General features: G+C 36.8%; 1 protein-coding gene across 1 annotated transcript in view; it reads left to right on the top strand.

Moving 5' to 3' along the window:
- Positions 1 to 10,320, top strand: part of LOC123244601 (calcium-activated chloride channel regulator 1-like) — a 68,167-nt gene extending 57,847 nt beyond the window's left edge. The window contains exons 12-14 of the mRNA XM_044673120.1: positions 4,182 to 4,346; positions 8,664 to 8,897; positions 9,944 to 10,320. Coding sequence (XP_044529055.1) covers positions 4,182 to 4,346; positions 8,664 to 8,897; positions 9,944 to 10,320 — 776 coding nt within the window. The remainder of the gene's footprint in view (positions 1 to 4,181; positions 4,347 to 8,663; positions 8,898 to 9,943) is intronic.
- The last annotated feature ends 2,099 nt before the right edge of the window (positions 10,321 to 12,419 follow it).

The following is a 12,419-nucleotide window of genomic DNA, read 5'->3' as shown; positions in this document are numbered from 1 at the left end:
GTAGAAGCCATTGCATTACATTCTGTTTCTGAACAGGATTCTCTTCATACCATCCTTATAAAGTGGTCATCAAAACTTTGGTTGAATATTCTTAGTGAGAGGAGACTCACTACCTCTGTTCCACTCATGCTTCATTTCTTTTTTTTCCTAATTATCTTTTTTGGAATATTTTCTCAAGGTTACATGATTCATGTTCTTTCCCTTCCCACCTCCCACCCACCCCCTCCCATAGCCAACATGCAATTTTACGTGTATCATTGATCAAGACCTATTTCCATATTATTGTTAGTTGCACTAAGGTGATTGTTTAGCGTCTACATCCCCAATAGTATCCCCATCAACCCATGTGTTCAGACAGTTGTTTTTCTTCTGTGTTTCTACTCCTATAGTTCTTCCTCTGAATGTAGATAGTGTTCTTTTTCATAGGTGCCTCATAGTTGTCCTGGATCATTGCATTGTTGTTAGTAGATAAGTCCACTTCATTCGATTTTACCACAGTGTATCAGTCTCTGTGTATAATGTTCTCCTGGTTCTGCTCCTTTCACTCTGCATCAATTCCTGGAGGTCATTCCAGTTCACATGGAATTCCTCCAGTTCATTATTCCTTTGACCACAATAGTATTTCATCACCAGCATATACCACAATTTGTTTAGCCATTCCCCATTTGAAGGACATCCCCTCGTTTTCCAGTTTTTTGCCACCACAAAGAGCATGGCTAAAAGTATTTTTGTACAAGTCTTTTTCCTTATGATCTCTTTGGGGTATACCAGCAGTGGTATGGCTGGATCAAAGGGCAAGCAATCTTTTAGTTCTCTTTGGGCATAGTTCCAAATTGCCATCCAGAATGGTTGGATCAGTTCACAACTCCACCAGCAATTCATGCATCATTTCTAAGTGTTAAAAGGCTTTCCTGAGAATAAGACCACATGGGGACTCTCTATACTTTTCACCCATGGCTCCTGTTCTAGCATTTGACATCAAACAGAATAAGTTAAATTCTTTCCTATATCCCAGTCTTTCAAATACCATCAAGACTGCTATCATGTCCCCTCAATTTCCATCCTCCAGATTAAAACTCTCCAAGTCTTTTAACTAATTCTTCCTGGAATGATTTCAAGGATCTTTACTATTCTCATTTCTCTCCTTGGGGTGGTCTCCAACTTGTCCTTGTCTTCCCTAAAGTGTTATCATTCAGTTCTACACAAGACTTCAGATCTTGTCTTACCAAAGCAATCACATTACTTATCCTAAATACCATGCCTCTCAAAATGCAGCCTCAGATTTCAGCATCTTCTTTTATGCTACCATATTACATTTCTTTTTTTATTTCATTGCTGACTCACAGGAGGCTTGCATCTTCCTAAAACTCCCAGATCTTTTTCTGACATTGTCTTACTCCATCAGTTCTTGGATTTTTTGGCTAAGTCTAACCATACTTTTTCTCTCCTCTTCAGCTTCTTATACTTGTGAATTTTATTTTTTGAAACTACTTATATATAAAACATAACATTTATGCAAATTGAAGCTTATTTTTTGTATTCAGCCCAGTATTCCAACTTGTTAAGACTATTTTACATCCTTCTTCTCTCAAAGATATAGTTTTAACTCTCCCTCCTAGCTCTCTGTTCTCGAGATCTATCTATCATCTCAGATAATCTGATAAGGACAGTTTAGTTGATAAGGAAGTAAGGACCCTGAAGATCTTTTAGCTCATGCTTCCAGCTCTGTCTCCAGGAGCATGGAGTTTATTATATATATATTTCAAGACTCATTTCACACAAAAGAACCCCTCCCCACAACTTCACAGATGCGCAGAAGTTACAAATTATGTCATATCAAAAACACAAAAGGTCTCATTGGCTTCAGAATAGAACAAGGCCAAGGCTGAATTTTGACTGGGTTCTTATCAGAAAGCCAAGTCAGGGAATATTTTTCTCAGGGTTGAATTGCCCCTGATAAGGTTTTGGCCTTGGCTGTACCAGGCAGCTGCTTTCCTGGCCAAAGGGGAAGAGTGTTAACCTTTTAACTGTTGGTTAGCTAGGAACTTAAGACCACAATACTTTTCAACAAGAAATCCCAAGGATCCAAAAGGGGTCAAAAGAGGAATCTCAGATTTTTATCTATTTTCTTATTGGCTTCCCACATTGTGTCATTGTGAAATTTGATATATATGCCATTTATGCCCTAATCCAAAAAAATCATTTTAAACAGCACATGGCCATGCCTGTTTTCCATGAGGTTTTCATAGTTTCTTTTTAAAATATCTCCAATGTATCTCTAGCATATTGAATTGAATTAAATGAATGTCAGCCTCAGGCTTGAGGCCCAGGAAAATGGTTTACTTAGAAACATAAATGACACCCTAGTTACCTAAAAAAGACAGGTAAAAAACTTATTGTCTTAGGGAGAAATGTGTAACCTATGAACAAATAACCATTAAGGGTTTCTCTTAAAACACAAGAGAATCCTATTCCCCAAGGTAACTTGGCATTCAAACACATTTAAAAGGTATTTGTCAAAACAAAAAACAAAAACAAATTCAAAGTCATTAGACTATAGGGAAACACTTTAAGGAAGGGACTCCTAAATTATTCCATGATCCCTGGCAGAAAGGACAATCTCACACTGATCAAGTATCTGTACCACTTGCCTCTGTCCCCAATTCATCCACACCAGGGAATGAACTATATGGGCAGCCTTCAACAATGATGCCTCCTCTGCCCCATGGAATGATTGTGCTCTATGGGGAGGGGACTATTTCAGCACTATGTGTGATATCCATTTAATAAAAATGTATTGATTTGAGAGACATTTCTTATGTTTCGACTAAGGTAAGGCACAATTCTAGGAGCTAGCAATACATTCACATAGTAAACAATCCCTGTCTTCAAGGAGCTTACATTCCATCTGGCTGAATACAACATGTACACAGATAAGTAAAATCATAGTAAATTCAAAATAATTTGGATATGGGAGAAGAAAGGGAATGAACTAGCAAGTAAGGGTAATCTGGAAAATCCTTCTGTAGGGAGTTAAGCTCTCAAGGAAATTAGGGATTCCAAAGATCAGAAGGAAGGAAAAGGCACATTTCAAAAATGAGGACCCTGTGGAACACTTTTGCAAAGGCAGAAGAGTGAGAGATTCAATGCTATATACAGGACATCATTAGCCCATTAATGCAACTGGAATGAATATCAGATGAAAAGAAGTAATAGAAAGTAATACTATAAAGGCTGGTGAAAGACAGGTTATGGAGAGATTTTAAAAACAGGTTTTTTGGCAATAATAGGAGGCAGTTGAAAAATTTTGCACAGTAAGGTGAAATGTTCAGAGCTCTATTTTAAGATTACCAATTTGGCAGCTATAGAGAAGATGGACTACAGACAGCTTATCTGGAAGCAGGGAGAACAATTAAGAGGCTATTATAATCATCCAAGTCCCTGAGTTGGGATAGAGGCTGCCTGAGGAGAGAAAAAGAAATTAATATAGGAGATGATAGGGATGTGGAATTCACAAGACTTGGCAGAGGATTGGATCTGGAGAATGAGAGAGAAACAAGAAATATGGGTTCCTGTCCTGCCCCTTACTCTTACTAGTTCTTTGAATGTGGAAAAGTCACATAATTGATCAAAGTTTCAATATTCTCATTGGTATAATGTTTATATAATATAAATATAATATAATAAATAAATAAATAAAATAAAAAATAATAAATATAATATACCAGGCTGCACTGGTAAATGTCTCTGGGAGTAAATTGCATACAACACTTCTAAATTTAATCTCCATAACATTTTTAAATCTAGAGTGTCAACAAAGCAATAGATTAAGCCCTAACTTGTAAGATATGTCCAAGGTGTAAATGTTCACACTGAAAACTTAATAGTCAGCTATCTTTAATACAAGTTGCCTCTAGGATACCAATGTTATAAGACTCACTTTACAGTGTTATTGGGAGATTCCAATGAGGACATGTTTGTAATAAGCTTTGAAAACTTTGAAGTACTTTATAAATGTATTTTTGTTTAGGAGTGATACATATGTGCATATATATGTATTGTGTGTGTGTATATATACACACATGTATGAAAAGTCTACTATTTTCTTCCAATGTCCAGCTGTATTTTTGAGAATTTTTTATCTTGTCACTGTTTATTAACTCCTTTATTTCCAAACAAAGGTGCTGACGTTTTCAAGAATGATGGAGTCTACTCAAGATATTTCACAGCCTACCAAACAAATGGTCGATACAGCTTAAAAGTGAGAGCCCTGGGAGGAACAAATACCCAAAGATCAAGGCCTAAAGTGAATGGAGCCTTATACATACCAGGCTGGGTAGAGAATGGTAAGAAACCTCCCAAAACAAAAATATAGTGCTGTCTTGAGTTGAGGAGAAGAGGGGATATAATTGAACTTTGATACATCTTTGACCTCACATTAAAAATTGTTTATATTATAAAAGTTGTTGAAGGAATTGGGGTAGTTTAACTCAGAGGACATTTATCTGTTGAATTATCAAGTATTTGAAGGAATCACCCATGGAAGAGAGATTAGACTCATTCTGCTTGACTCTAGAAGGTGCAAGTTGCAAATAGGAAGACTGAGGCGTAATAGAAAGGAAAGCTTCCTAACAATGAGAGCGTTCTCACAGTGAAATGAGCTGCCTCAGGAAGGAAAGTTTCCTGTAAAGAAAGAGTTTCCCTTCAATAGGTTCCCCATCACTGAAGAGCTTCAAGTTGAATCTAAATGAATAATCAGGTTTATTGGATAGGGGGCTTTTTTCATGTAATATGGATTAGATGGTCACTCGTATCCCTTGCAACTCTGAAATTTTGCACTTTAGAGGGTATGTACCAAGTGCATCTTACTTTAAGTCCAATAAGTCTGCCCTACATTGAAAATTCAACAGACCAGGAAAACGAAGGCAGCAGTTCAAATGTATATATAACTGGTAGAAGAATCAGGTTTTTAAGCCACAAATATTCCAGTATTGCCCACAAACACAAATGTTTCAGTATGTATGTATGTATGTATTGTTTCCATACTTATTATTATTATTTCCAAAATAGTTGTTGCTCCTAAAGTTTCCATTATTTCTGTACACCTGATTCCAGCTTCTACGGTTTAACATTAAGTGACCCTTTTTCCCACACAAAAACACATTGGTATCTCATTTGTAGATTCACACAAAGGGGCCATGGCCACCCCATAATTTACATTTCCTTTTACAATTTTTCTCCTTAATACTTTTATTTCTTTACTTAATGCCCCCACCAAGTCACTGTCATCTTCATCTCCCTTTTCATAGTCATTATATACATATACTATCACTTTCCTTAATTCTTCAAGGTCCATACTAGTCCAATTAGGACAGCTGGTTTTAAAATAATAAAATAATCCTTGACCACCCTGCAACAGTTTTTCATAAAATGCCTTCTTATCTGTCTAACGTCCCTTTCTCTAGTCAGATCCAGGTATATATATCTACTTTCCAGGTCAATAAGTCTCTCTATTAACTGGGAAGGATTTTCACCTATCTTTTGTCTGAGATCTTCAAATTTTGTTCAGGAAATAGGCCTGTCAGAATATGTTCTCATGGCTCTTAGTAATGCCTCCCTAGCCTGACAGAGTCTTGTGTAATCATTTTCATTATTCATATTCCATCATGGGTCTTGCTGGGGCCAATGAACTGTTCCCCTTCCCTGAGCCTGATTGGCAAGAGAAATGATATTATTTTTCTCCCTTTTTGTTAAAAATGCCTGTAATAAATTTTCAGAGTCAATCCAGATGGGGTCATATGTTTGACAAATATTCTCTAGCTTTTTGATAACCACTATAGGCTTATCTTCAAAAGAAAGAGTATGCTGTTTGCAATATTTTGAGGAGTGAATGGTATTTGATATCTTATAGAAACTAACTTTTCTTTATGATTAAAGGTGGAATAGACCTGTAGCTAGATTATTTCTTGTTTCTTTCTCTTGGTTTGCTGTTTGAGTTGTTATGGAGCAGGTGAAAGTAATAGTAGTAGTAGGAACAGAAAGAGAGATGGGTTGGGTAGAGTGAGAGGTAGTTTCAGTAGGTTGAGAGATTATTTGGGCTAGTTGAGAGATGTAATTTTCAAGGTATTCTATCCAAGTCTCCATTAAGCTATCTTTCCATGTTTGTTTTTGTTTTTTTCTTGTTGGAGAGAAATAGGTAAATTATTTGATAAATTTGGTAAATTTGTAAGGATCCTATCAGAATGAATAATCGCAAAAATGGTAATAATCAGAGACAATCTAAAATTGTGAGCTGTGCCAGCTCAGTAAAGCTCTCTGGGAGCAGGAGCTGTTTGAGACAGATTGGAAACTGCTCCTTCACAACATGTGTCATGATCTCCCGCACCATACTGAATTGCCTATATATATTCTTAAAAATTCTAACTAACTCCAGTAGGGATAATTTAATAACAAGTGAGAAAAATAATCAGAACAGAAGATTAAAAGATTAATCAAATCTCTACTTGGTTCACCAAGAAATGTGGGAGTTAAAATAAGGAGCTTGACAAAGATAGGTGAGCAGTTTAACAAAATTTTATTTTAATTGAGAAAAAAATAGTAAAGACAGAAAGATAGGAAAGAGAGAGATTTAACTATCTACCCTAGTACTACCTAAATCTTCTTATATCAACCTATAAACTACCTAAAAACTATCATTTGAGAGAATCTCACTAATAACTCTTCAGCCTAGCTAACCAGGCCAAACCTATACTATTTGTGTATGTAAATATATGTATATATACATATATACAATACATATGCACATATATATATAATTTTTTTAAATAACTAACTCACTAAACAATGATCAGCTACCAACCCACACACTCTCCTTCAATCAGATTCTACAGCAGCCAACTGTCACAAACAACTACCAGCAGCACTCTGCCCTCAGGAAACCTTAGAGTAAAAAAAGCCCCTTCTCACATTATGTGCTTGCCTTAATCTCTTACCACCCAACTATCATTCTTACCTCACTTCCTCTCTGAGAGCAGTTTCCATTTCCTTTAACTATGGGCTGGACTCCATGGTAACAGAACCTCTTATCTTTGGGCTGGCCCAGCTCTTTCCCCAGTTAAGTTAGAGCAAAGGATTTAGAATTCCCTTTTACAGGTAGAAGCAGAAAGGTTAGGACTAGTTATCACAGCACCTCTGAAGTGGAAGGGCCCTCCATTACCTTCTACATCAACCCATTGTTAGATCAAAAGTCCTTGTAGTGAGAGTGAATCCCAGTTTGCAAGGTCTCTGGGTAGCCATAGCTTAGAAACAGTCAGACACATAAGCCTGCTCCCTAGCATTAGAAAAACAAATATTGTATATAAAACATATAATTCCAGAGCAGTATTTGTACAAATATTTTATGTAAAATATACAATTCCAGAACAGTATTTGTTTTTCTCATGCTAGGGAGCAGATTTATGTGTCTGACTGTTTCTAAGCTATGGCTACCCAGAGACTTTGCAAACTGTGGTTCACTCTCACTATTGGGGGCTACAGCTATATCCATGCTCTATTTGAAGATCTCTAGTAATGGAAAAATCCATTGAAAAGGTCCATACTATGTAAGAATAGCTCTCCATTGCTATGTGTGCTCCTTTACAATTTTTGGTGGTGTAATTTCTGCTTACCCAAATTTATAAAATAAGGCCAATTTTTGACATCCATTCTAACTAACCTATAGAAATGTTCTGAAATGTTCTGTCCGACTGCACGACATTATTCCTAATTTGACGAATACAATGAGTAGGATACAATGAAACTTCGAAAGAGTTGCCTTAGAAACATACTGACAAATGAGCATTTCCTTTCCTTTGGCCCCCTCTTTAAAAAGTTTGCTCATCAGTGGTCTATGCCAATAAAATAATTTTTCTAAGCAACTAATTTTTAATTTTAACTTTAATGAAGTTTTAATTCCTTGAAATTCTAAGGGGTTTATTAGTCATATTCCTGCCTTTTATTCTTCACTTCTGGGTCACCTTACCTCAGAACCAATGCAGCCATGAAGAAAATTTTCTCTTCTTGGACAAAAATTATGAGTGCTGAAGAGTGTGGGGTTGATTACATCACAGACTGGAGTAATATGGTGGGGACACAAGAGGTGTAGAGACATAGAAGGTCTATGTGGAGGAAATGAGTCCCCCTAAGAAGGACATCTTTGTGGGGAAGAAGCATGTCCCTCTGCATATCAGCATTCTGGGTCAATATATTGCTTGTCCCATACTAGGAATGGCTTTGCTCATGAGAAAAGTTACTTAGTATGTGGGAAGATAAGATAAGAGTAAGATAAAAAAAATAATAGCTAACATTTATTTAGTGCCTCCTATATGCCAGCAACTTTATAAATATTATCTGATTGTATTCTCACAACCCTATGAAATAAATGCTATTATTATCCCCATTTTAAAGTTGAAGAAGCTGAGGCAGATAAAGGTTTAATGATTTTCCCAGGGTCACATGGGTAGTGTCTGAGGCTACATTAGAACTCAAGTGGGCTCAACTCCCAGCTCACCTCTCTGAGCTACCTAGACTCAGTCCTGGGATAACAAATAACAGAAATTCATAGCAATTGTGTGGAACCAACCATCAAGGACAAGATTATTGGTATGTTTCTTCCTTCTATGCAGGTGAAATCAAAATGAACCCACCAAAACCTGAAATTAGTGAAGATGGAAATCAAGCAAATACACAAAGTTTCAGTAGAACAGCCTCAGGAGGTTCATTTGTCATATCAAATATTCCTAATCCTATGCCTGATGTGTTCCCACCAAATCAAATTATTGACCTAGAGGCTAATATTGAAGAAGATCACATTAATCTGACCTGGACAGCCCCTGGGGATGACTATGATACAGGACGAGGTAAGTGCCCCATTCGGTTTTGATTCAGAGTCAAAGGGACTCACTGGCAACACAGAAAAGGAGAAAACCCACAAAATGAGGAATGGTCTATAAAGAAAAAAATTAACAGATCCCAAAAACAGTGATTTAAAAACCAATTCTTTGGCTAAATTGAAAACATATGGTTTGATAAAAAGTCATTCCAGAACTGTGAAACAGAAAAGGTTGAAGTTCTGGGAAATCAAAGTTTAACTTGAAAAGTCTCTAAGGAAATAATTCAGAGATATGTCCCTTAGCATATCATAGCAGCTGTGTGGAAAAGGTCTGAGAGGGGTTACAAATGATCATGATTGGAGAATTACAGGCTCTACTACGTCCATCCCCTTTTCTGTATCATGGCTTTGAAGATAAAAAGTAATTGGGGGGGGGGGCAGCTGGGTAGCTCAGTGGATTGAGAGCCAGGCCTAGAGACGGGAGGTCCTAGGTTCAAACCCGGCCTCAGCCACTACCCAGCTGTGTGACCCTGGGCAAGTCACTTGACCCCCATTGCCTACCCTTACCACTCTTCTGCCTTGGAACCAATACACAGTATTGACTCCAACAGGAAAGGTAAGGGTTTAAAAAAAAAAAAGTAATGGGGGCATTTGGGGTAGCTCTTTTTTTAACATCTACGGAGTACAGGTGGGTATCCCAACCCAATTCAGTTCTGTTAGGTCCTAGCAGGGACTTCTAAAACATTAAACTGCCTCTACCCACAGAGAGTTATTTTTCCTCTGATCAGTCAAATGGACCAAAATTTAGATCCAATTCTACTTAAAGGGACCTTAAGATCAAATTCCCTTGCCAGTGAAGAGTTTTCAGTCAGTCAGTATTTACTACCAATCTATATGGTAAATTCAAGTCCCCTTAAGATAAATTTAAGATTAAGCTTCCCTAGAAATAAGTAATTCTTGCTCAGTTTGACAACATGACTTATTTCTGGCCTCTGTTTGACAAACTTCCCAGTGAATACCCTCTATGCCTACTATGGCCCATGGTTCTGAGCCAACAATCTCTTCTCTTTTTAGCTAAAGAGTATATTCTAAAAATGAGTAAAGATTTCCTTACCCTAAAAGAAAACTTTGATGCTGCTCTTCAAGTGAATACTACTGACCTCATTCCAAATGATGCCAACTCCAAGGAAGACTTTGTGTTCAAACCAGAAGATTTCGTAATAGAAAATGGCACCACCATCTTTCTTGCTATGAAGGCAGTTGATAAAGCCAACTTGACATCTGTTATGTCAAACATAGCTCAAGCATCTCTGATTGTTCCTTCTCCAGAAGATCCTTTCAGTCCTTCTGGTACTAGCATTTCAACAATAGTGCTATCTGTAGTTGGCACAGTTGCAGCTGTTGCTATCATTGTAAGTGTCACAGTGTGTGTTATGAAGAAAAAAAGGTAACAAGACTGAAAATGGAATAACAAAATAAAAAAATTCTCTGAATTTTGTACATTGATTATACAGTTGGACAAAATATTTTTAAAGCAAATTATATGTTTAATATAAGATGATTAAATGGATTAAAAACAAACATTTGGAAAGTGTATTTAAAGTAAAAATATAAAAACTTGATCAGTTTTTTAATTCATTAGTAAATATTTATTTACCAGCAAATAAAGGTAATATTTCATATTTATGCCTGATTGTGTTTTTGTTACATTCTAAAAATGTAGGATAAATAAGATAGCAACTAATCTGAAGCAAAAAGTTTTTAAAATGGTTGTTCTCTTTGTTGAGTTCACAAGTACAGTTATGAAGAAAATGGGACTTAACCTCAAGTCCAGAGGACCTGAATTCAAATGTGGTCTTAAAAAAGAGTTATAAGGGAGAGAGACACAGAGTGGATAAGAGTGTGATAGTGGTAGATTCCCCTTAGGAATCCCCCTAAATGCCCAGCTGGGATCTCCAAGTATTCTAACCTCCAGTTAGTGAGAGTAAAACAGAATCACTTTCTCTCACTGGGCCAGTTGGAGATAATTGATGTATAATAATCAGTATCTCTTTGATTATAAGAGGGGATACACACTAAGGATCAGAAAAAGGGGTCCTCAACTCTAAAGGATCTAGCTATTCACCCAACAACCCTCTACACCCCTCACAAGAGGGAACCTTCAGATCTTCTGGATAAATTACCAGCTCCCTATTTCTATCTAGGTGTTCCCCAAAAGCCAGCTAAACTACCTATCTATGACCTTCAGTAGTTAGTTTGTAATAGTTCAAAAGGTGTCTCCAAAATCTGTTATGATTTTTCTCAAGTGGCTAAGTCCATTTCAGGGGGTCTGATCCTTGAGGTAAACCCTCAAAACTGATCTGACAGGATTTTTTAGATAAAACCCTTCTGGAAAGCACAGCAGGTATGATCAGATCCTTTTCTAGATATTCCCAGTTAAACAGAGTACCTCAAAAGATGATTTAGGGGATTCTCCTTCTCCACAGTCAGGTTGAGGTAGCTAAGCTCCAACAAGTCGCCTTTTCTCCACCCTTCCAGACAGAAAGAGACCCTTCCTCCTCCAGGAAATCACTGACTCTACCAGTTGTTACTTCCAAACTGTTTCTCCTCTGCCTTCTGGCTGCTAAAATTCTTTCCCTTGAATTCCTAGTATGTGCCTTGAAGATAGCCTTCCACTTCTCTTAAATCTTATCCTATCTCTAACCCTTTCCCATTACAGGCCTCAGACACTTTCTGGCTGTGTAAGTTGGGCAAGTCACTTAACCTCATTTGTCCTTCTGTCTTAAGAGCTTTTACTAAACCAGAAAGTAAGGGTTCAAAAAAAGAAAATGGGATTTGAAAGTCAAGGGGAATATTTCAGCCAAGGAAACCATTAATGAGATAGCAGTAAGAGGAAGAATTATCACCCCCATAAAAAAATTCACCAGTTATTGAATCTGTTATATCCCCAAATCTACTGAAGTACTAGGATTCCTGGGAATCTTTTCCCTGTTTGCCAGCAAAGTCAGACACACAAAATAACTAAATGGAAAGAAAAAGTCATTTTAATGGCAATTGTCAGAATAAAACAACAGAATCAAGAGGCAGCATGGACTAAAATATATAAAAGGTAAACTGATGTACATACTCTGAGTAAAAATCTATCTATTAAACAGTGATGCAAAAAAACTGGATTTTTTTTGCTTTATACATTCTTTTTAATTCATTATTTTTTCTGTTACATGTAGAAACAAATTTGACAATTGTTTTCTGATATTTTAGGATTCAAAGTTTCACTCTCCCTCCCTTCACCCCACTCCACAAGGCTATAAATATTCTGTAATAGGTTTTGCCAGTGCTTTCACGCAATACATATTTCAATATTGCTCCTGTTGTGATAGAAGACACTTATCACATGTACAATAAGAATCTCATGAAGGAAATAAAATGGAAGATGGTGTGCTTTGATCTATACTCCAACAGTTCCTCCTTTGGCTTTGGAAAGCATTTTCATCATGAGTACCTTACAGTTATCTTGGAAAATTGTTTTGCTGATAATGATTTAATCTTT

The sequence above is a fragment of the Gracilinanus agilis genome, chromosome 4 (genome assembly GCF_016433145.1).
Source record: "Gracilinanus agilis isolate LMUSP501 chromosome 4, AgileGrace, whole genome shotgun sequence".
Lineage (NCBI taxonomy): Eukaryota > Metazoa > Chordata > Mammalia > Didelphimorphia > Didelphidae > Gracilinanus > Gracilinanus agilis.
Note: the sequence above shows the minus strand (reverse complement) of the source record. Positions and strands in the feature narration are given on the sequence as shown.